The sequence below is a fragment of the Scatophagus argus genome, chromosome 13 (genome assembly GCF_020382885.2).
Source record: "Scatophagus argus isolate fScaArg1 chromosome 13, fScaArg1.pri, whole genome shotgun sequence".
NCBI lineage: Eukaryota > Metazoa > Chordata > Actinopteri > Scatophagidae > Scatophagus > Scatophagus argus.
Window position 1 is genome coordinate 10101057 of NC_058505.1, and position 25070 is coordinate 10126126.

Sequence of the window (25070 nt, forward strand, 5' to 3'; positions counted from 1 at the left end):
TTTACCATCTGAACTAGACGTCGTGCGCGCAGCTCGTCATGTGGCGCTCAAACGAAAAAAACTGAGAGATAGATTTATTTATTTATTTATTTATTTTGCAAATCGTATGCAAATAAAGCCGGAGCATGAAGATGTCTGTGACAGCTGATCTCTCCGAACAGCACACTTCAACCTGTGGATAGTGTAGAGCGCGTCTTGTGGTCACCGGCCAGTCTCGGCTATCTGGGACGCTGTGCCTCCGTCCAGACTGCTTGTGCGCGTCTTTTACCGTTGGCTCCGGTCTGTGTCGGCGTGGGATCCGGTGTCCGGTTTGACCTAAGCCGTGAGCAGGTATTCAGTTTATGAATGGCACTGACATGGAGGAAATACCGTTTCAGAAAGTCAAAACCAGGCGGAAGAGAAGTCACTGTCCACCGGGTGTCCCTTTGACCACCATCGTGTGTGAGGACGAGTTCGACTGCAAGGAGCTCGAATCCCTCTTCCAGAACTACAACCTGAAGCTGGAGCAGACGTCCACTCTCAAAGCCCTGGCCGTGCTCATCTTCATGTCTGCTACGCTGGCCGTGGTGGAGTTGTTGTCCGGCCCCAGTCTCACCATCTCCAAGGGGTCCCATCCGGTCCACTGTGTCATCTTCGTCTCCCTGTTCATCGTAACTAATGTCAAGTACCTCCAAGTGACTCAGCTCCAACAGATTGTCAACCTGACGCTGCTCTTCGGCTTCACTTTCTCGTTCCTCTGCTGCCCCTTCTCGCTGGGCGCGATGGGGATGGAGCCCCCGACGTCCCCGGAGCAAGGCATGTGGCAGCTCATCCTGGTCACCTTCGTCGCCTATGCGCTCCTGCCAGTGCGGACTCTCTTGGCTGTTGTGTTGGGAATAATGGTCTCAATCTCCCATTTGATTGTGACCGCCACTTCTGTCACAGTGAAAACACAGAAACTCTGGAGAACGGTGAGTCCACGCTTCCACGTTATTAGTGGTTTTTTTATGTTGTTATTTGTTTGTTTTTTTAACCATAAATATGCCCGTAATAATCATCATCCTGGCTTAATTTAAATGCACATTGAGTATAATAACATGTAACATAGGCCCATCCAGTGGGCCACATTGTGTTCAGTACCGGGGACAGCTCCCCGGGGTTAGGCTTGATGAGATTTGCTTTGGTTTTAGGCAAATTTGACAAAAGTGTATTTCTGCCACGACCTGTTTTGGTTACAGTGAAAGACCAGCTCATGTCAGTCATGATAACAAACTGAAGATGAGAGGATCGACCCTCAACTTCTGCTGGCATGTGGTGGACAAACACAAGCGTGAATTTGTGCTTTTCTCACCCCGCCTAAATGCTGAAAAATCACAGCTGTGATTGATTCGCCACATTTCATTGGGTGGGGTAACAGTGGAGTGCTGCACAGCTGGTGGTGGTTCATACCTGTAGGCCCCTAAAAAGACAAACAAACAGGGGGGGGGGGGGGGGGAGTTGCAAAGCAGTCTGTATATGCTCATGGGTGCTTCCTTGGGGATGCGATTCAGCCCCAAAGGTGCTGGCTGGAATGAAGAACCAGAGCAACATCCTGCTTGCACCAGAAGTAGGGCAAACACACACACACACACACCACATTGTATGCTTCAGTCATGAAAAGAGGGCAAAGTCATGCATGCCATTTGCAGAGCTGAAATAGAAATTGGTACACCACTGTCTGTACATTTATATCTTTGCACCTTTTTCTGTCACAGTGAAACACACACACACACACACACATTTCTGACTGTCATCAGGTGTGAGGAAAGAAGATATGCCACATCAGTCAAACCCTCCAGGGGTAATGGAACATTTCTGCCTCTGTGCAGCATATGACATGAAGATTGTGCATTTCTTGGTAAGGAAAATTGAGACGTGATGAGTTCATCACGCCCTCGGATGATGACAGCGTATTTGACGAGGAGATTGTTTTCCTCTATGTAGGCTATGAGGTACCTGCGTAGCCATGTGAAGGACAGTGTTAGCTGGACTAACAGAGATAGCTAATCCATTAAGCTTAGAGATGAGCTGTGTGGCATGACCCCGCACAGCCCAGGCTTGCTCCAACCACCCACCGAGGTTCCCGGGCACTCAACCTGTCTGCTTTCATGGCTCCGTCCACCTGAAATTTCTTATTACAGAAGTGAGTGTTGTGGAGAATACAACTACAAACAGGTTATTTCCAACTCCCTTGACATCGGCTGTGAATCTTGTTGTCATGTACTGTAAGCTGATGAGCATGGTATCATTCACCACCACCAGTGTATGAATGCGTGTGTGTGTGTGTGTGTGAATGGGTGAATGGCTGGCTCATGCTGTAAAGCCCTTTGAGCGGTCAGGAAGAGTAGAAAAGCACTATATAAGTCAGTTCATTTCAATGTTGTCTGTCGAGAAGATAAAGTCCGTTCTTTTTAGCGCCACATTTTATTGATACATCAAATAGTTTGGAGCTATGCGGCATTACTTTACAACCTCGCGTGTCTGTCTTGACAAACAGAAAATAACAACACTGAACAACTATTATGTCAGGTCCAAATCCAAAACACGTTCACTCAATGTAACAATAAAGACTACCATAAACAATATAAGCAGGCCCTGGGAGTCTTTTATTTTGCTGCCCGTTAACATTAAGTATAACAGTGATAACAGGAAATGAAAGCCCTTTATTTTTAACACTCACTGAAATCAATTATTTTACATAAATGCAAAAAGATTTTTGGAAATTTTGTGTGTTATATCCACAGATAAGCCGAGAAGCTACTTTTTTTTTTTTTTAAACACATCTCAGCTCAGATGTCCACATTTACTTACTCAAGGCTGTAAAGTAACTTTGAGCATTGTTTGAACAGCGTTCACGCTCGCCAGCACTGCTGCCAAGCACAAAGACAGACTGCTGCTGCCAAAACAGTCTTTTCAAGCCAATCCATTATTCATTGGACTGGGAAACATGCCTGTCTGCGGTGACAGAAGTATGTTCAATTTGAGAAGATTTGTGTATATCATATGACGCGTTGACAGTGTATTTATGATGCTCACCGAAACACAAATGCCCTGAAATCACACCATATATTTTACAAGTGAAGCGTAATATAATTTGTAATAGCTTTCCTTGAGGTCAAATGCTCTCCATCATTGACTCCAGCAGTAGAAAACACTCTTGATGAATGACCTAAGATATGAACAGAATGAATTCTTTTATTCTTACAAATATATAATCATTACCCAGGGTGGCAGCTTGCTAGTGTGCACTCCAGAGGTGAATGTAGGACCTTGTTTGTGTACAAAGTCATAGCCAGCCGACCTCAGCCAAGTAGAAAAAAAAAATTCTCTTTTCTGTTTATGCCCTGCACAAGGTTGAAGAAGTCATGCTGCTGTGCAACTGCTGTGATGGATGAGCTCAGATTCACAAACGTTTTGATATCACAGACCCCAAAATAGAGAAATATTGGACCCCAACACCTCCTCACCCATTTCACATGCATGAGGACGTTTACCGCTGTTGAGTTCATAGCATGCAAGCATACGAAGACAGAATATTCATCAAATTACATATTTAAGATCAGCTTCGTGAGGGTACATACATGAAAATTCAGTTTCATTTGTCATTATAAGAAATACATGTGTGTAAAGTGGAGCACATGAAAAAGAGTGACACAAGTACAAACATGCAAACTGTTTGACAGTCAGGGCTTTAACAACAGCTCCGAATGATATCCTAACAATGTGTGTGTCTTTACCAGTGCTTATGTTTGTTTGTTATTATTATTATTATTATTTTCTATTTCATTCTGTTTGCAGTTGGTTGCCAACACAGTGCTGTTCACCAGTGTCAACCTGTCAGGGCTGTTTGTGCGCATCCTGACAGAACGAGCCCAGAGGAAGGCCTTCCTGCAGGCTCGCAACTGCATTGAAGAAAGACTTCGCATGGAGGACGAGAACGAGAAACAGGTACAGGCACCTGTGCACTACTGCAACTATTGGCAAAATTAGATGGGTGTCTATGTCCCCCCACTCCCCCAACACACATGCACACACACACACACACACACACTTCTCTTTCTCTCTCCCTCTTGCTGTGAGTCATTTTGACACATTATTCATTTCTGTTAGATTTCTTGCCTTTGCGTCTAGCACATTTCTTATCGCTACTAACACTTTGTCTTATGATAACTTTGACTTTATAAATGTATATTTAAACTTGCTTTGTATTTTCTCTTTTTTCTTTCCTTTCACACACACACACACACACACACACACACACTCAGGAGCGCCTGCTAATGAGTCTGTTGCCCAGGAACGTAGCTATGGAGATGAAAGAGGATTTCCTGAAGCCCCCAGAAAGGATCTTTCACAAAATCTACATCCAGCGCCATGACAATGTCAGGTAGGATCCTCACATCAGCACAACTGCAGACCAATCCCAGTGGTATTTAAACCCTTCTTAGCTGTGAATGGACTTAACTAAGACCATGGTATTTTGTACATAGTACATTCTCCTCATGGGTGGATTTCCTGCTGAAAAAGTGGCATAAACACTGTCTGGATGCATTATGCTGCATGTTAAATAGGAGCAGAATAACTTGACCAAACATGTCCTTTGGAAAGAACACTGAGGGCTACACAATGTGGTGTGATCTGACCCAACAGTGTCCTAAAACACTGACAGCACCCCAGGCTGCAAAAACTGAAATATTTAATTCTTTAATATCAAGGGTTGGACCCTAACTTACCTCTTAATTATCCGTCCCAGCTCCACTTTCTAGTGGTTTAATAAGGGTAGCAAATTTTTGAAAATGGTCATATTTTTGCTGCTCAAAGGCTTTTATGCCAGAGTTGCATATGCCCAGTTCTGGGCTGTCATATCTCAGTAGCCCCCAGGGGAAACAAGGCTTTTTGAATTAGGGATCCTAATGGGGGGGCAGATTAAGCAATGCTTAGTGAGAAGGAGATTCCTCTGGCACTTTGCAGTGTCCTGCACAGTTGCTAGGCTTCAAACATCTTAGGAGTGTGCATTCCTTCTTAAGAGCATTAGTTTTTGCTGCAGGTTGATGATTACAGCATGTAAATTATCTTACACTGCATAATCTCTAGCTGTAAAGGTAGTTTGTGCGTATAATTTCCCCCCAATCCAGATTCTCTCTTTGAGAAGTTATAGTAATTGCTTTTTGAAAAGACAGACTGTATCAAAAATAAAGCCGACATAATTTGCTTGTTGAAGAAAATCGTGATGAACTTCTAGGCTTCCTTTCATCATCTTCCTTTCCTCCCAGCAAACAAGCCAGCTGTTAGTCAGTTTTATTTGATGTTTGTGGCACGTTCAGTGTCTTTAGATTGCTGCTTGCTTTGGTCTTCATTGTGCTGCTATTGCACAGTCACAGAAGAAGTGGAAGGACGAAGTATTTAGATTCTCAAGAAAAGTTGCAGTACCACGTTGTAAAAATGCTCTAAGGTTCAAAATATCATAAAGACCAGTATCATCAGCAAAATGTATCAAAGATAAAAATACTTATTATGCAGCTGTTATATTTACATTTCTTTAGTTACATTTTTTATGTATTATTATTACATTTGTATTAAAATATAAGAAGCATTTTAATGTTGAAGACAGTCGAGATGCAGATACTTTATGTACTATTGGGTAGTTTAACATAAAGCAACCAATCACAAGTGATCATATGTTTTGTATGTAAACCCTGTGTGATATATACTCAAGCAAAGTGCAAGTACCTCCTAATCATACTTAAGTCAAATACCTGTAGGTAAATGCACTTACAGTCCAGCTATGTAAATCCTCATATCTATCCTGCACACCTGACCTGACCTTTTAACCTTTCACCAGTACCTAAGATGTAAACAATATGTTTTAGACATGACGTTCACTACTCTGCATTTTCCGCACGTCAGATTTTCTCAATCCTCCTTTTCGTCACATACTTTAATCAGCGTTTCTCACTGCATTGTTACGTTTCCTCACCCTCCAACATTTCCTTCTTTTCTTTCTTTATCTTCTCCTCTTCCTCCTTTCCTCTGTGTTCCCAGAGCAGGAGGGAGGCTTGAGGAGGAGAGTTTGCTTAGCCCCAGGATTAAGTTGCTACAGGGGATTAAATGCAATGGAGACTAAATTCTTGTTGCATAACGTTGTCTGTACGTGTGTGTGTGTGTGTGTGTGTGCGCACGGTGGTTAAGTATGGACACATCCCAGTGGAGCTCTGCTGATTGCTTTTGTGCCTTGAACGCCTTCAGATAGCGCCATCCTTTGAGAGTGATCTAGACTGGATGCAGACATGATTTATGTGATTTGGGTGGACTGTAATTAGAAAGTAAACAGTGTGCAGTACAATGCGCTCAGAGTCTTCTTCATTATGTTCTGAGACTGTGGGCAGTTTTGGATCTGATTAAAATCCAGCCAGGGGAATACTGTAGTAATCACTCAAGAAAAAAAAAAAGAAAGAAAAATAGATAAAAAGATTATGACTCCAAAGTGTTAAGTTTATTGAACAAGATATGTGGGATGTTATAACCCCATATTGACATAGACTTTAATTATTTTAGGGGTTGTGATATAGTAACTTATATATTAAAACAGCTTTGAGCTGAAAATCAAAGGAAAGGACATTTTTAAACCACCAGTAATTCGTTCTAAATGGTTTCCTAATTTATCAAGTCACCTCTAATAAATTGCACTTTTATTATTTACATGATTAAAAATGCGAAAATAGTGATAAATTATCAGCATTCACAGTTAAATATCACATCAGTCTTTTAATAAAAGAGCTATCCGATTTATCATCACTTTATAATTTAGCATACGCTTTAATACTGCACGCATCTTCACCATTCTGTGCTTGTTGTTTTTTTTTGTTTGTTTTGTTTTTTTCATTTACAAGCATTGCCACTATGTTTGTTTCTAACATTTTGTTCCACCTTCGCACATACAGTAGTCACTCACTTGACAACATAAATGAAATGTTGCTCAGCTAAAAGGAAGCTTTTAAAGACTTTGTTTTTTAGAAAGTGAATTGGGGGAACGTTTGATCACTCTGTTTCTGAAATGACCTACTTGGGTCACTGACAGGAGGTTTTCTAGTGTTTGTAGCTGTTCACTCACACTATTGCCAACAAGTTACAGTTTATCCCTCTAAATTGTGTGGTAAGCACCTTGCATACTCTTCTGTGCTAGTCCCTTTATTGGCCCGACGTCAGCACATACGCTGCCCACATACTGTAACTCCGGAGGGGCCCGTTCAGAGTTAACCCTTGAGTTGGCAAAGGGCTCATGTCTTCCGCCAAGTGATTAAATTCACATCACATCAGCCAAAATAGCTACAGTAATGCCTGCCATAAAGGGAAATGGGAGATTAGCATAATTGGAGGAATAACTTCCCTTGAATATGTGCCATTGGAGGGGAAATAATGGATGAGGGTGTGAGGGAGTTTAAATTAGACGATATTAGATATTACATTAGACAAGTTCCAGGCCACGGGAAAAATCATGTTTCTTTTAGGTGGCTTATTTATTTGAACTGTAGTGCTTTGCCTGCTGTACATGATAGTTTACTGAGTCAGGAACCTGAATTGTACAGTAGGTTTGGTGGTAGCCAATAGCTGGAGCTTGAGTGTGTTTGTTTTGTTGGATTTAAATAAAAATAAAATAAAAAGAAAATCCAAAAGTTGCATATGGAAGATCATAGTCGAATATCAAAGTGCAGTGAGCCTGTTAGTTTATGTTAAGTTTGAGTGACAGTAAATGCAACTTAACCCTTGAAGTTGATATGTGATCATTGAACTTCATTGTACCCGTAGAGTACTTGTAGTATAATGACAATGAAGCTTATTCTTCTCATTCTGCACTGAAAGTGTGAGAACTAAGGTTATGTTATGCTTACATGCAATATATTAGTTAGTTAGTTAAAAAATAATTTGTGGCATTAACTGCATGCTCAGCATACACATAGGATAGTTACCCATAATGTTTTGGTACATGACTGGATTTCTGTGCCTTTATGGTGTGGTAAGCAGAACATGCTGCTCATGTGGATAGCGTACTTAATCACAAGCCTTTTTATGAGCTGCAGTTACAGAAACAGTGGTGGCTTATTTCGAATGTTTATATTTGAATCTCTACAGACTATGCCACCATTAAGACACAACATTAGACTTCTCTCTCTTTGTAAACAAGCGACTGAGAAATGGACTGAGTGTTAAGCTTTCTGCTGAGCGCTCTCATTTAATGAGCTCTTCTGTTGAATTTTTTCCAACAAAGCACACATCTCCAGTGACGTGAACTTGGAACACAGGTCTTGTGCTCTGCGCATACTTTACGTGCAATCAGGGACAATGGCGTGCATGTGGTTTAAACAAGGCCAAAAATAACCGTGTGGCGAAGTTCACATGAGGTAATGAGACAGTGGGACCATTCAATCAATGGGATCTTTGCCTGTATGAAAATCTCAGCCTATAAAACCCCACAAGCTCCATACAAAAACACAACCACACTACTTGCTGTGGGAAACCAGTCACAGGCTGTAGTTTGGCCCCAAGTATGCTGATTCCGCTTGTGTTACATAACAAATTTATCAGCTACTAGTCCTGTATTGGCTGTGCAAATGAGGGCCATTGGAACGCAAAAGTGTTAGATAATATGCACAGACAATTAATACAATCATTCTTGAATTCAAGGCGTGCGCTCACGATGAGAATCGAAGAAACGCCGCAGTCTGCTACTGGACAGGTGGAAGCTGTCCAGTAGCCACGCAGAAATGAGGAACCAGACATGAACTGAGACATACGTCACTTTCCAGGAGTCTGTTAGCGAGCCCACGCAAGATCTCTCCTAAAACGTGTGTGGAAGGCAACCGTCTCGCCTGTTTAGTGCATTATATGCTACTATGGCTTAATTGGTACGGCACAAAGCTATGACATCAAGCATCTCCCTGTTTAAAACACATCCAACTGTTAAATGCTTACTGCAGGTGGGACTGTGAGGTAATGATTCATTTTACAGTCAGCTTGTCTGAGTTTGTATTTCGGTCCTATGAAGATAAAGATGGCTGGAGACGTTATAATCAGCAGTTTAACTTCTAAGATGGATTATTCAAGACAATTTGCAAGAAGAGTGTTTGGGCTCGGAGTCTGGAGCAGACATGAAACAGTATTTGTTGTGTTAGTTTCAGGGATTAAATAATTGGCCGTGTGTTCTGTTGGCTGATCGCTCAAATTAATTTGGTTTTTACCCAGCTCTTCACTCTTTTGTTGGGTAATTGACCGCATCTGTGCACTATTAGGTATTATATTATACTATTATATGAAATGCATTACAGCGTTAGTTCAGTTCTTTTCAGAATTTTAGCGAATTGAAGTTGTCTATTTAACGTTTCAGCCACAGATGGTTGCCAATTGAAACATTCACACAAACTGAATCCATTGCCCCTCATTACGGTGACATCTGCGAGACAACAAAATGACATTTAGCAGCTCCTCCTTAGAGATCCAGCACTCTGTCACGTTGTGAAAACTCCAGCCCACATGCAGACAGCAGCCTGAAATCAGTAAGAGAACCGCAGACGTGCAAGTTGTTCAGGACAGTCAGATTTTGATGACTAATTCCCCTTCACACCCTCCATTACCACCCAGCAATCAGGGCAAATCCTTCACGGTAAAAGTTCCCGCTCTGATGCAGATTGATAATGAGTTGTCTCTTAGGGGCAAGTTGTAGACACAAGTGGCCTTTTGTCAGTGGCCTGTGGTCAAGTTGGAGTGAGACAAATAAGATCGCATAGCACTGGGAAAAAAAGTGTAGGGTTTATAGACTGTCAACCTGAAATTTGAATTCTCTACACTGTTCGTGCAATGTAAAATCATGTTACTTCTCCATTTTTTCAAAAGAGGATTAAAATGTTTTCGGATGTGTTTGTGGGAAGTTTCAGTCTGGAGGTGGTGGATCCCATTGCAGTGTTGAACTGACATGTGAGGGCCCTGCAGTCTGTATATGAATGTGCTGTTAGTGATTTAAGACATTTAAGCCACTGTGCTATTAAGTTTGTATTTCACTAGGACAGTAGAAGCTAACAGACTAGGCTAACTATCCTCCACTCAGACAGTGGACAGCCCTTACACGCCTATGGGGTTGTATACTGAATATAATATTTCTGAGCACATCAGCAGACAAATTAAAAAAAAAACATACAGATATGTATACTGAAGAATTTTAATTTCAGTCCAACTTCAAACCTCATGCACTCTCATTGCTATATCAAGTGTCAAAAGGGAAAACAAGTGCACCTGAAGACAGTGAAAGTGCCTTGATGGTTGCATTATATCCTAGAACAGCTCCTAACAGGACATGTCTCCACCTTGATCCCCATGAGAATTCTCCCGCTTCTATTTTGAGTCTCTCTGCTTGACTGCGCTGCCAGTCAGTTAGAGAATGGAGCAGGTTCTCTCTCTCCTCTCTGTCTAACTTCATATTTTTTTGCTGCTGGAGGTCATTAATTTAAATGTTTGATTAGTTTGCCGTAAACACATTATCCAAAGGGAATGTTCAAATTGACTCGGGCTAAGGCTTCCAAGGCGTGCCATGTTAAACAAATTCCTGGGAGCTGATCGGATCAGGCATCCAGTAATGTTGTCTCATGATTATAGCAGAATATGCTGCATTGACTCTAATGTTTCTTTTCTCTCTGTTGCAGCATCCTCTTTGCAGATATAGTTGGTTTCACCAGCCTGGCCTCCCAGTGCACAGCCCAGGAGCTGGTTAAACTGCTAAATGAGCTGTTTGGGAAGTTTGATGAGCTTGCCACGGTGAGTCTGTTTCCCTCCCTTGAACACATATCTCCCAATTACAGTCACTGTTGGCATAAAAAGCAGCTCTTCTTCTCTGTGTGTACACTTTGTCCAAACTTTGACACAGCAATGACGTCTGTGTGTGTGTGTGTTTACTGCTTTGGCCACAGGCTGCTGGCACATGCCACTATTGTAGCAGCTTAGCGTGATGTCACAGTGAATACTGGAAGCCCATATGATGCTTAATATGATTATCCAGTGCTTCATTTGAGGAAGAGTTGACAGACCTTTTTAATCCAGGCCAGATTTACCCAGGGCTAAACCTCGCCTCCACTCTGTTTGTGTGAATGAACTGAATGAAGGGGCTGCTAGATGTACTTGTCCCGATCTCTGTCAGTTCGCATGTGGAAAAGATTTCAGCTCTCCCATCTGTCAATATTTCACTCTTTGCGATTTTGGTGCTGAAAATCCGCTCAACTTTTGCCGTGAATTTGAATGCTGTGTTTAATCTAGTCGCGATGCTGTCTTTGGTGGTGTTACAAAATCTTTTAATCAGAACACCATAGGTACCTTGGCGTGCTTTTACCTCAAGTTACATCTGAATCAAAGCAGATCAGCAGAAAAGGCACCTCCTTCTCCAACGCTGCCAGTTTGGCTGACACATACAGTATCTTTGTTTGGTGAGAAGGTTGAGCCCCTGAGCCCCTGCAGATCACCCTCCACAGCCTTATCTACACATAATCTGGCCTCTATTACTTACACTAGGCACATGCCCTTGTCAAATCCATTAATCCACAGGATTACAACTAACCCTTTTTTGCTTTCATAGAAGGTTTTACTTCACTGTGTGGAGAGCTTCTATTTTTAACATGTTTGTTTACAGGCGCAAAATTAGAGCTTACTAAAAAGAGAGTGCCTCTCATTTGACTTTTCTATCATATAATTTTCATTAAGTTTTCCAGAATGTCTCCATTTAGTTGCTTTACCTGACTCTTGCTGTTTTGTATGTCTTATCCTATGGAAAGTTGACTTTTACCCTGAGATGCCATTAGCCAAAACAAGATTCCATGCATCACAATGCACTCTCACACACACACACTTATTTATAAGTCTTGTCAAATCTTTTTCTTCCCCTTCAACATGCTGAAAAGAATTTAGCTTCAAAAGACACATTTTCACAAGAAGTTTGGCCAGAAGAAATCCTACCCTGTCAATTTTCTTGCTGTTGTGATTGGAACTGTCTCATTCTTTTGGTTACAACCGAATAGATTGGTCTGCTCTTTGCTTGGCTGCCTCATGTTACACTGAAAGGCTGTCCCCAGTCATGAAACTTGTCATCAAATGTTCTAGCTTTACCCTGACCCAAAGCCCTACTCATTCTGATCCACTTTGGCAGGAAGTGGCAGTGCCACTGACTCATAGCTGTGGTCACTGTGGGCACTCAGACTCTTCTCGTTCCATACGAAGAGCAGGCGATGCCACATGGCCACTGGGCATCATCTCATAATACCATTCCAGCACCATCCCCACACCACCTGTCCACTCTTTGGACTTGTCAAGCTGCATGGGAAATGGGCCAGGAACGCAGTGTTCTCCTAAAGTGCTGTTGATGTAGGTGACCAAGTCTCCTTTCCTCTCCTCTCCTCTCCTTTCCTCTCCTCTCCTCTCCTCTCCTCTCCTCTTCTCAAGACATCCAGCAAAATTTAACATAAATGAAGTTGAGGCAGCACTAAGCTTTCTCAGAGAGCTTCCACTTATTCAGTCTGACTACAGTCTTGTCTTCGTTTAACCTAACTAACCCAGCTGACTAACAAGCTCAAGCCAGTTTCTGAACTTCACAAATAATCACTTACTATAACACTGAACGAAATATTTTTTGTGTTTGAGCATTTAGGAACATTTTGCCACTTTTTAGCATTATCTCCACATCGGACATTGTTAATGCTCACAAAAGGAATGTACTATTTCTGTTCAGCCATCCCGTGTCAAAGACTTCCATTTTATTTTTTAGATGTAGTAATTTGACCCATAGTTAAAATGAAAATATTGAAACTGTGCTCCTTTAAGAAATTCTTTTTATCTCTCTCTGACTGTGCCAGTAGTCTATGCCTTTGTGTGTCACTTGTTCTAAGTAAATATTCAATGCACCCAGGGAAAGTCATTGAAGAAAAAACATAGTAATGGAAAACAAAGAAAAGCAAAAAGTGTGGTCTTGATTCAGGTTTGCATTTTAAAACTGGTTGGACCAATAATTCAAAGACCCAGGTCAGGGCCAGATTTGGGTCTCAATTTTAGGTCCAGTTGGTTTAAATAAACAAGTTTGCAACACCTGATAAGATATTTAGGAACGTGTGCCTTCTCTGAGTGGACTGCATCAAATTTGCATTAGGAAACATAAAAACAATAGTCTTTCCCTCACAGACTGTTCCATGTTAAGTAGGGGGGTAGCTTTAGAATTGAAGTTTACAGGAAAGCCACTCACACTGATCAGTGTTTGCTGTTTGATTCCCACCACCCACAAGAACACAAGCTGGGAGTAATTATAACTCTTCACCAGCGGGCTGAGAATCTGCCGACTACTGCTGAGATCCAAGACAAGGGACGCAAACATCTCAGGAAACTCATCTCGGAAACCTTATCACTACCAAACATGGTCTACATGGCTGAAGTGACAGAAGGCTGTGCTGTTGAAATGGCCTGAACCAGACCTCCCTATCAGTAGGGTCTCTGTGCTAGTTTAAATATAGGTAATATTAAAGATTTGCATAACATTCACAGTAATAATGGCAATGTTTGTTTTGTTTTTGGCGAAAGTAAGAGAGGGAGATTTATCAAGAGTGATAACAAGAATGTAAATTAACACACCAACTGGTCCCCCATCTCACTCGATAAACACTTCCTCTCCCTGGCCGAGTTTCCAGCAGCCTTGTCCAGCACCCGAAACAACAGTTTCTGTTGTGAGAGGGACTCTGTGATTAATTTATGGTTGTTGTGATGCTATATAACATTAATAGCTCTGGACTGGATGTGCCTTTTTGTCTGTGCTTGTGTGCGTACGCGCGCACGTGTCGTTGCTGTTTCCATGGCAGAGTTTCACAAAGCTTCTCATTCTTTTCTCTCCTCTCGCAACACCTCCCTGCATCACAGCTCTAAGACTCCTCCGCTCCTTGTTTCTCAGCTTCTTGATTGACATGCAGCAGCCTACTTCCCTCAACTGTGTCTTTTATGCCCCGTGGTTCTCTGCACTCTCTCCCTCTCTCGTGTTTCCATTTTTAGGAGGGCTCAATGATGTATCTATCTAGTGCCTCTTACTTCCTCAACAAGTCAGAGTTGCCTCTTCATTCACATGTATGTATATACTTTTGAAAGCTCACAAAATAACCTGCATCAAACATGGAGCACATGAATTTGAACACAAAATGAACAGTTTACATACTTCATTGCCATATTTGCATGTATGAGTCAATCCCCCCCCATCACTAATTTTAAGAGAATAACACTACATCCAAGGAGCATATCTGACATTCAACTGTTGGAGCTTTTATCTCTTTATTTAAGCATTATCCTGTGAGTACTTACATTAACTGGAGGCACTGACAAAGCAAAGACTCATCTAGTCATGACTAACCTGAGATGGTGCAGTTTCAGTTGTGATCTCTGACCTGATTGTGAAGAAACAAATTTTTGCAAAGACTGTGGAAGAAATTGAACTTCCAAAAAATCTGATTCGCAAAGAACGTGCAAAAAGTTAACTTTAAAAAACTGGTTCCGAACACCGATCATTTGTACATCTGTTGGTTTATATAATACAAAATCCTATGCCAAGAAAAATCTAACAAATGCAACTGGTTAGGATGCTAATAAAAAACTGTAATATTCTTAAATTAAGCACAAGGACTGTTCGCTGCCCACACTCTGACAGCTGCCTGTCGGAAACCGAAGCCCGGGTGTAAACACAACTCAAATAACCCTGTTTGGGTTTCCTCTCATGAGCAGGTGCAAGGATCACTGTCAAGTCCTGCAGTTTCCCTCAGACGCCTGCGTGTGAGGAACTGTGGACTGAAGCAAAACCCAAACCAAACAAGCCAGCTTGAGTTCTCGATGGAGGACCAAGAGAGAAAATGCTTCTCTTTCAAGAAAAAGAAAAATAATGACGATGGTTGCCAGTGCAGTGACCGTATAGCAACTTCCATAAGTCAGAGGACTCACACGAGGGAGGTTCAGTGGTCTGAAGTGAAGCAGCAGAGGTGGAGATATTCTGGATCCTCATTTCATGCGTGTCAAGGATTTTTTTGTTGAACCTAGTAAACTCTCCGTCTTTTAAACAGTTCATAATGCTGACTTTTTTTGGAAAACATTAATATCCCACACAGAGATAACCCATTTTTGTCATTTTTCGGGCTTACCAAAGCTTGCCAGACCAACAATAGACATTAAACGACTGTTATACCCTATATGCCCCTTTAAATTCTTATTTGGTAATAATTTGAATATTGTCTATTTGTCCTAATGGAATAAAATGTTACTGAAATGTTAAATTATTACTGGCTTGTTAGTTTCTTAAACATTGCTCAGTTGAATGCTGATTTCAGTGTCCACGGTGCTCACGGTGATCACAGTGTTCTTGAGGTGTTTTTTAATGCTGCTGCACGAGAGAAAAACTGACAAAGAATAAAAATCCCTGTTTATTCTTTTCACTGTTATCCCGAATCTCAGATAAAGCTGAACAGACTGACAGAATAGGAATAAAAATATTTGCTTATTTACACATTTCTCAGTTTAGCCCCACAGACAGAGATATTATTTATATTTCTAAGCAGCACAGATTCTGTTTACTGTTTATTATTAACTTTAATTTTGCTTAATGATACATTGTCATATCTTTTGCGACCCATCTATTCAGCACTGATCACGATGTGAGTGTTTGCAGTATTTCTCACATATATACTGTTGGCTAATTTATTCCAAGAAAACAATGCTCCTTGTATGGAGTGCCATCTTGGAACACTGAACATTTGTTATTTGTCATATCCGTCATATCTGTTAAATATATCTACATTGGTTTACTTCGCAGATCTCAAACACCCGCTCGCTCCAACCCACCAGGTTGTGGTGGGAGGAGGAAGTGTTGATATGTTGTTCATTTGTTGTTGTGCATAAATGATTGTATATGAATTCAAGTCAAAAACACGAATAAGTGAACGAAGGGAAATGATAGAACATCTGCAGCATTCTTAAAAACTGCAACGACCTACTGTCTGGATGCATTGATGAAATGACATGGCATGAAATAATTCAACAGACTAAGCTTAAGATAGAAGATAGAAAAGTGTTAATAATTGCTATAAATCCACACGGACAAACAACTGGAGAGGGACAGCAGCAAATCCACCTTCTGTAACCTTGTGTCTTCTCAACCCCCCGAGGTACAGCAGTGGAAACCCTAATCTCTGGTCTCATCAATAATGTGTACACAGGACTGATCTTTGTCTTTGTATGAAAGACAAAGCACAGCGTGTGCTGCTCTCTCCTTTGGGGACTTGTAGGAAATGAACTGCCGCTGCTCTCAGCTGGCTCATCTTTTCCTTTATAATCGTTTACCGAATGTTCCCCTCTCCTGTCTGTGTGTCCCCTTTCGTCTCCATCTCTTTGTGTGTGCATTCTCAAGTGTTTGCTAATTTGCACCTCTGCATAGTAGCAGCACATGAGTATACTGTATGCAAGGTGTCTGCTCTCAGTATATAGTGGCTTCACCGACAACACAACATATAGGAAAAGTCATCTTAAATATGCTGTGAATAGGTCTGAGCTCCACCTGCTTCTAAAACACAAAACTCACTGTATCTTTCGTCTGCGCTGATGACCACCTAGATTGCCCACAATGCCTCAGTCACATGACAGTGGTAATCCAGCTTGTGACTGAATCACCTCCTAAGCCCTCACACTGCAGATTAGCACAGGAAAAGTACAGAGTAGGAGACTTTGTAAGCACCAGGGCTTTCCCTGGTTCCTGTAGCTTCAGCCATGGCTCGCTATAGAGCCATCTGCTACTGCTCCACTATGACCTGAGTTACCCCAAAAAGACTTTATTGGCTCTGTTATAACAACAACAATAATAATAATAACAAAAGGTTTTTATTATCCAAAGAAGATGTGAAAGACCTGGAAAGGTTAACGTTTAAGTGTCAAGACAAAGAATGAGTTAAGATCCAGTTCACAGGATATCAGATTTTATTTTTTATAGAGTGAACAGCAAAAAGAGCCTCAACTTAAGTATGACGTGGGGGGGGAAGTAACTCTTGAAGAAGCAAAATTCAAAAAGAATCAATGACAGCTAAGATATTTTGTTGTTAATTTTAGCACTGAGCTCACTCCATTGACCATACTTTTACATTTTGTATTTCGAGAATAGATAAATTAAGAAACCCAGGAAAGAACTACAGAATTAAAGCAAGTAACAAACCAGAGAGCTCAATAAGAACGAGATAAAGGCACAATAATGAACTGCATGCAAATAATAATATATTTACCACTATTTAGTTGGGAACGCATTATACAACAAGATATCAGCATGCATAAATGTCTGTGTAGTGCAATTTCCTACAAAATAAATATGAAACAAAGACATATATTGCATAAATATATATAGTTTTGCATGAGTAACGTGGTGTGAAAATGATGATATTAATGTGTGAATGTCATTTGAATCCTCCTTTGAGATGAGTAGTTATTATTTCCACTTTGAGTTCAACATTCAGGACAGTATATGAACAGAAAACGCAAAAACAGTCGGCAAAACTACAGAGAGCTGCCCAGCAGTCTCCAACATGCTGCTGTTGAGTGCTTTTTATTTTGTGCCATTGTGTCCAACAATATCTTTTTTACGTGAACAGTATGTGTGCCTGCATGCCACTGAGAACCCAGAAAGCATGGCAACAGCTTTCTGTGGTCTTTCAAACTCCACGGGACAAGCAGTTTCTGCTAACAAGGCCGAGCTATTTCTCACTGAAATTCTGAAATTCACATGGATCGCATGTTAAAAATAGAGCACCCGTTTTGTCTTGTGCCCACCATTGTGCATAATTATGAGTCTTCGGGCTCTTCACACGCATGGCCAGTGATCCCATTACCTCCATGGAAACAATAAAGGGTTACATGAAGGCGCCCACAGTAAAACCTGGTCTACCCGGTAAAATGAACATCTGTTGCTCATGTCCTCTAATAATGGATTATATATTTATAAGGCGCCTTTTCATGCCACCGCTTATTGTCCCTAAAGAGTGAGAGAGTGACTCACCTTATTCCTGAAAGTGAGACCGATCTGTTGATTTAGTGTTGCATTATGGGAACCATTTCGGTGTTGGTGTAAGTTCAATGTCTCAAAGAGGTTGCATGGGTTAATTAGCGTGTGATACAAATATCAGTCCTGTGCTGTGGAGACTCACAGCACCATCATATGTGCTGTATTCCAACTTATTTTATTATCTTATTTAGTGTATCGGCAGCTTCTGTCACTCTGATTTTGCTTGATAGTTTATTTGACAATGTTTGTCTTTGGAGTCTCTGGTAAGATAAAATGGGAAGTTTGGGGGTTGGGGTTTTGCAAGGCTTTATGTGCTGGAATATTTATTAGCAAGAAGTAAAGACTTCCTGGAGTCTTGTCATCACTTTGAGTCAGGCAACTTGCAGGAAGTTCAAGTTGACGCTCCGGGCAAAGAAACAGTCTTGAGCACTGCCCAACGTAAAGGCAACAATGCTAAGCTAGCTGTTTCCAGAAGCTCCCATACATGTAAAATTCTTTTGTGAATGAATTTTTTATTTGTTTTTTGTTTTCTTCTCAATGAACGGTTTTGGTGTTGCTACTACAACAGTCTTGACTTCATGCTGTGGTCTTTCTGTCCTGGTTCCACCTGCTCTCTATCTCTATCTTCTTTAACTCCATCCTCCTCTCCTTTCCTTTGCACTGATGCTCACACAGAAACATGTTTTATGCAGCTAGAAAATGACATATAGTCTTATAATAAATAAAACACAGCACTTGTGATGTCAGTAAATGTAAGAGGAGTCAACTTAGGGAGAATCCATATTTGATAACAGACGTGCACTGGAAAATAATTGTGGAGGCCATTGTAATGAATGAAGTCCCTGACTTGATATTTTAACTACACTATATAGACAAAAGTATTGGGACGGGGCTGTTTTTCAGGAGTTGGACTGGGTCCCTTATTTCCAGTGAAGGGATATCTTAATTCTTCAGCATACCAAGACATTTTAGACAATGCTATGCTTCCAACTTTGTGGCGGCAGTTTGAGGAATGCCCTTTTCAATTCCAGCATGACTGTGCCCCAGTGCACAAAGCAAAGTCCATGAAGACATGGTTGGATGAGTTTGGTGTGGCTCGCACAGAGCCCTGACCTCAACCCCATCAAACACCTTTAAGATGAACTGGAACGGAGATTGTGAGCCAGGCTTTTTCATCCAACATCAGTGCCTCAACTCACAAATACTCTACTGCATGAATGTGCAAAAAATTGCCACAGAAACACTCTGAAGGGTTGTGAAAGGCCTTCACAGAAGGGTGGAAGCTATTACAGCTGCAAAGGAGGGACCAACTCCATATGAATGTATTTACGTATGTCTGTATAGTGTATATGGTTATGACTACCTGTCCACTTTGTCACCTGATATGGCTATCATTACAAAATATCTAGTTGCATATCTATCTATATCTATCTCCTGCACCATAAACTCAGTCGAGCTCAGAACTTGTAGCAGTGGATATTTTGAGGCAATACTTACAAATTACACTTATGGATCTTCGTCAGGGTAATGAATAAAATATAATTAAGTGTCACAATTTTGAAAGGTTCTTAAAAGTTCATTTTGATCCTATGAATGGCCATAGATGCCATATTACTACTTATTTTGGATGAAATTTAGGGGTCAAAGTGATCTACTGGAATCAAGATCTCTTTCTTTTTTTAACTGACAGGAGAATCACTGTCGCAGGATTAAGATCCTGGGGGATTGTTACTACTGTGTGTCCGGACTGACCCAACCCAAGACTGACCACGCCCACTGCTGTGTGGAGATGGGTCTGGACATGATTGACACCATAACGTGAGTGTTCATATTTGTTTGAGCCTCTTATTTTGCAGTGTTACATCATGTACAACGAAGTTTAACCAAGTCTGTGTTGAGAGGCTGAAGCCTGATTAGCCATGTGTGCTGTGAGTGGATTCTAACAGCGCACATGGGAATGAGCAGAACCACAGTTGGCTGAGAGAAGAAAATAAGCTATTTTTTTGAGATTATTTTCTCTGCAAAGTTTGGAAACGGGAGGAGGGGACTGAGATGCAGCACAAGATTAAATCTTTTATGACTTGACTGGAAGCCTGTTAATTAAGATTAGACTTTTTCCTGATTAAACACTGATTAAATAGCAATGCTCATCTTAGCAGTCTGTTTGTTTTTTGGTCTATTTTGGTATGTTAGAGCAAAGTAGAGCGTTTTTGAACAATGTTTGTTCTTGACAGACTCATACATAGTCATACATCATTTACAAGGAAAGCTTGCAGTGACAGATTTTAGATTTTTCTGAATTTAGGATTATAGGATTGTTCTTCATAAAGATTGCTTTTAAGAATAAATATTCTGATATTATGGCATTATGTTAGTTTCTTTAAGATTTGTGCATAAACATAAGTGGTAAAAATAGCGATCTTACCTGTGATGGATCACCTGTAAAACACATAAGGTCGGATTGCAGGCTGCTTGAGAACTTTTCAGTATTGTATGTACAAATTTCAGCTTATGTAAGACAGCGTTCCCACGATTTGTTGTCAGATATATTTATTTAACAAGTCTCATCAAATAACAGTGCAGTGCTCGTGTACGGTAATGCACACTGTAATGAGTTGTTAATATTATGTTGTGTTTTATTTTGTGTATCCTCCTCTGTGCTGCCTTTCTAGGCTCTCATAAGTATAGAGAGAGATATAGATTTGATCTTTCGACCTCACTCCGACTCTCCATGTGTTCTGTCCCTGCAGGTCAGTAGCAGAGGCCACAGAAGTCAACCTAAACATGCGTGTGGGCTTGCATACAGGTCGGGTGCTGTGTGGAGTCCTGGGCCTCAGGAAATGGCAGTATGATGTGTGGTCCAATGATGTGACCCTGGCCAATGTGATGGAGGCTGGTGGGCTACCTGGGTCAGTACCGGACATTTTACATGCTCACCAGCCTCATGGACGCCAGTTTTATTTTACTGTTTGTTGCTTTGGAAGAATATCTTGCCTGATTGTGTGATCTAGAATTGACCCTTGAAACCTTATTTAAAGAATTTAAAGCACTTTTTTGTAAGCAAAATTAGAAAATTTTGCAGCATTTTGGTAAAGTAAGTGTTGTCATCTCTTCATTTTTGCAAAATGCCTGCAGGAGTAGGATGTCAGACCGGATTTTAACAGTCTCCTATAACACTCTTCTGCACATGACCTGCTGTCAGCTGTTTGTGCCAAGTGCACCTAATTGCTGCAGCTGCAGCGGCTGTGAGACAACTTGTGTATCTTGTCTTATGTTCCACAGTAAAGTCCACATTACCAGATCTACGCTGGAGTGCCTAAATGGAGATTATGAGGTGGAGCCTGGAAATGGACATGAAAGGAACGCCTTCCTCCAAAAACATAAAATTGAAACCTTCTTTATAGTGCCATCTCACCGACGGAAGGTATCGCATTTCCGTGCTGGGGAATGTGTATGCAACGCACTGCATGTTTCTAATGAAAACTGAAAACCGAGGAAAGTTGAGACGATAGCATCAGTTGTATCTTCAGATTACACTTCCTATCAGACACTGGCCTTAGCTGAACCTTTTACACTGTAATGAACACATTAGCAAAGCTTCTGCAGGATGCATGCTAATCCATATTAATCTGAACTAGTGCACATGTTAAGTCAGAGTAGGCTAGGTTGCACAAGTAGGCTTATCTTGACCAGTCTTTACTTCTGTTCCAAGATAATAAAACCATCCTTCAAAGGGAGATATAGTGTTGACTAAAGCATCATATGATGGAGATCTCACACATTTGTAGCTGAGCTGATTTCACTTCCAGCCTGTAATGGATTGGACTGTTGCTAAAAAGAATAACAAAACAGCCAGTGGCATCTATCATCTGAAATCTGCACAGTCTGACAAATTTACAGAGATGTGTGTGTGTGTGTTTCAGTGCACACACATTAACACGCACATCTCCAGCAGATGTGCCACAAGCAGCTGGAGAGGGAATTTCAGTCTTGTCTCAGTTTTACTCCATCAGACCTCTCCTCTCCTCTCCTCTCCTCTCCTCTCCTCTCCTCTCCTCTCCTCTCCTCTCCTCCCTTGTAAATGTCCTTTCCTCGTTATTTCTTGCAGCAGGTTTCATGTTATGCAAGATAAGGCTTGCACATAGGTTACATGGGTCCTTATGTGAACCTGTGACATCCCAGTTGCGTGTATTTTTCTTTGATATGCGGGAGTCCTTGCTAATCCTCTTAATAGAGCTGATGGTTGGGTTCATCAAAGACATGGCTCAGAGAAAGATGTGCCCTGACTAAACTGTCTTGTATAGGCTGCTATTCATGTATGTTTTTTTTATTACAAAAGACACTCAGACATTTCCTCAAACTCTTTATGCTTAATCTTCATCACTCTCTCTAAAAATAGCTCGACGAAAGAAAAATGAGGGCAGCAAAGTCCTAAAACTATTAAAATCACCTAAGGGATTGACCCTATTATAACCACTTTTTAGTTAAATTCCCGAGCCTGTGCATGTGCATGATTTCTAGACCCTTACATAATATATATTACTGTGTGGGGTATCATGACTAAATCCTTGTTCCCGTTTCTTATCTGGTGACAGATATTCCCAGGATTGATTCTTTCGGATATAAAGCCCGCCAAAAAGATGAAGTTCAAAACTGTGTGCTACTTACTAGTGCAGCTTATGCACTGCAGGAAGATGTTCAAGGCTGAGATTCCCTTCTCCAATGTCATGAACTGCGAGGACGGTGATAAGGTATAAACTCTCAGTGTCTGTATTGACGTTTCTGTGTCTGTTCGTGCTGTGATTTCCTTAAATAGAGACAAAAAGATCTGAATGTATAGAGTTTTCTACAATAGTGAAAAATGTTTAGTAAACTCTTGTTTGAATTACCTGGACTTCTAAATATCCCTAAATGTTGCCCGATCCCTTCATTTGGAACATAACGTAAATCTTTATTGTCTTTATTCGTGACATTATTTAACCATTACTGTATAAGTTAACACCACTTCAGCAACAATAATTTTAAGGCAAATGTTTTCTGTGTAATTGTACAGCCATTAAGAAGCATTTAAACCTCTTCTTTTTTTACATTAAATATTTCATTTATATTCCTGGGTGTGTAGTAAAAGAAATGTAAAAAAAAAAAGAAAAATAAGAAGATTCTTCAGGTCACACGGCATCATTTCAGTGTGCTTAACATAAGGACTTGGCTGATCCAAAACATAATTTGTACAGGGTTTTTTCTTAACGTGAACTCTTGGACATACAGTACATATTAGCATGTGCAAAATATGCTTCTGTATCCATAGCTGTTACACTAACGTTATTTGTCACCTCACTGAACGTTGCAAAATGCACCACTGCAGTGATGTTGTTTAAAGTCCAACAGTGCTGTTCTAAGATGCTCAAGATCTCATCTAGTAACATTTCTTGTAAATTCTGAATTAGAGATGAAACATTTAATCGATCAGTTGAAAATTCACTCTCAAATGTTATGAAAATCAAGGTTAAGGTTATTCTTTAAAAAACATGCCAAGTAGTGATTGGTTGCGTCCCTTGTGAGCCTTTTTCTTGTTTTATGTCAAAGTTGACTGCGTATATTTGAGCTTTGGTCTGTAGGTTGGCCTAACAAATACACTGGGCTTTTGGAAATTGTGAATGCCACTATTTTCTGAACATTTTATACATCAAATGACTCATTCATTAGTTATAGCCTTACTCTGAATCATAGACTTTGACAGTTGACGCTGTTGGTGACAATGATGAGTGTTTATCAAGCAGGAGAAACAGAGAAACAAACTACAGTTTGCGAAAAAGTACTTAAGGATTTCAAGTTATTCAAAAGGCTTAACAAACTTGATGTTGCAACTGTTCATCTCAGTCAGTGAACGAATATGTGGCTTTCAGAGGATGTATACAGAAGATAGGGAGTGATGGTAGGTGGTGATCCTGTCAGTTACAATGACCTCGGCGTATTGTTCCTGCCAGACACCAGCATACCATTTCCCCTTGCATATACTGTCAGTGACACTGGCAATCTGACCAAATGTCAAAGAGCTTATTTGACCTGGTGTGCCTGAAGAGAAATCCTGTGGCCTGGCAGCTGTACAATTTTTTCACCAGCTGTTTTAATCCAGATTTTCAGGTGTCTGATTGTGTGTGTGTGTGTGTGCGTTTCTTTTCTCATTTTGAGGACAAACAAGTGATCACACCGTCATATGTGAGCACTCACTTTCCTCAAAAAATAGTCCCTATAAGCAGTTAAAGTTAAAGTCAGGACAAACATCCAGGAAATTCATTTATGTCCAAACAATGTCCTCCTAGATCTTTAAACCTTTTGTATGAAAGTCTGACTAAGCATCATCTTCCTACATTTATAATCCAGTGCATCGAGTAGATTTTGACCTCACACTACAAGTCTACATTACCAGTAATGGCAACATCCTGACGCTGTGGATAGAAGGCAGATTAGTATAAAACAGACAAATGGAAAAGGCACAAGTGGTGACAGGTGAAGTCATACATGCACCTGCTACTGAATGGTGATTTCACATTCAGACCACACACACTTGAATTGTGTGACATATGCATTCAAGGCACGAAGGGGAGGTATATGAGGGACAAGGGATGAATGAATAGGATTTCTGGTGCAGCAGACATGGCTGCATGATGTGCCCTGCTATGCTGAGCCAAATACGGAACTTGAGGCGTTACTGCCTAATAAATAACAAAACAAGAGTGTGAGCGAGGCGCAGATAAATAAGGGATGAAAATGGGGTGGGAAAGAAAGGAAGAACGCATGGAGGCAGGGAAGGAGAGAAGGGAGTAAGGAAGAATATACAGTACCAGGTAAGGAAGGCAAGAAGGAAGAATATATGGAAGCAAAGAAGGAAGGAGGGGACTGAAGCATAATATATGGGGAAAAGGAAGTGACAAGAATATATGGAAGCAAGAGAGGAAAGTGTTGA

At 40.8% G+C, this 25070-nt stretch overlaps 1 protein-coding gene across 2 annotated transcripts in view; it reads left to right on the top strand.

Moving 5' to 3' along the window:
* Window positions 1–25070, top strand: part of LOC124069957 (adenylate cyclase type 1-like) — a 32049-nt gene continuing 6979 nt past the window's right edge. For both annotated transcript variants that reach the window (XM_046409502.1, XM_046409504.1), the window contains exons 1-8: window positions 1–950; window positions 3817–3966; window positions 4284–4402; window positions 10707–10818; window positions 19794–19921; window positions 20854–21012; window positions 21386–21527; window positions 22699–22854. In XM_046409502.1, the coding sequence (XP_046265458.1) occupies window positions 342–950; window positions 3817–3966; window positions 4284–4402; window positions 10707–10818; window positions 19794–19921; window positions 20854–21012; window positions 21386–21527; window positions 22699–22854 (1575 nt within the window). In that variant the 5' untranslated portion in view covers window positions 1–341. The remainder of the gene's footprint in view (window positions 951–3816; window positions 3967–4283; window positions 4403–10706; window positions 10819–19793; window positions 19922–20853; window positions 21013–21385; window positions 21528–22698; window positions 22855–25070) is intronic.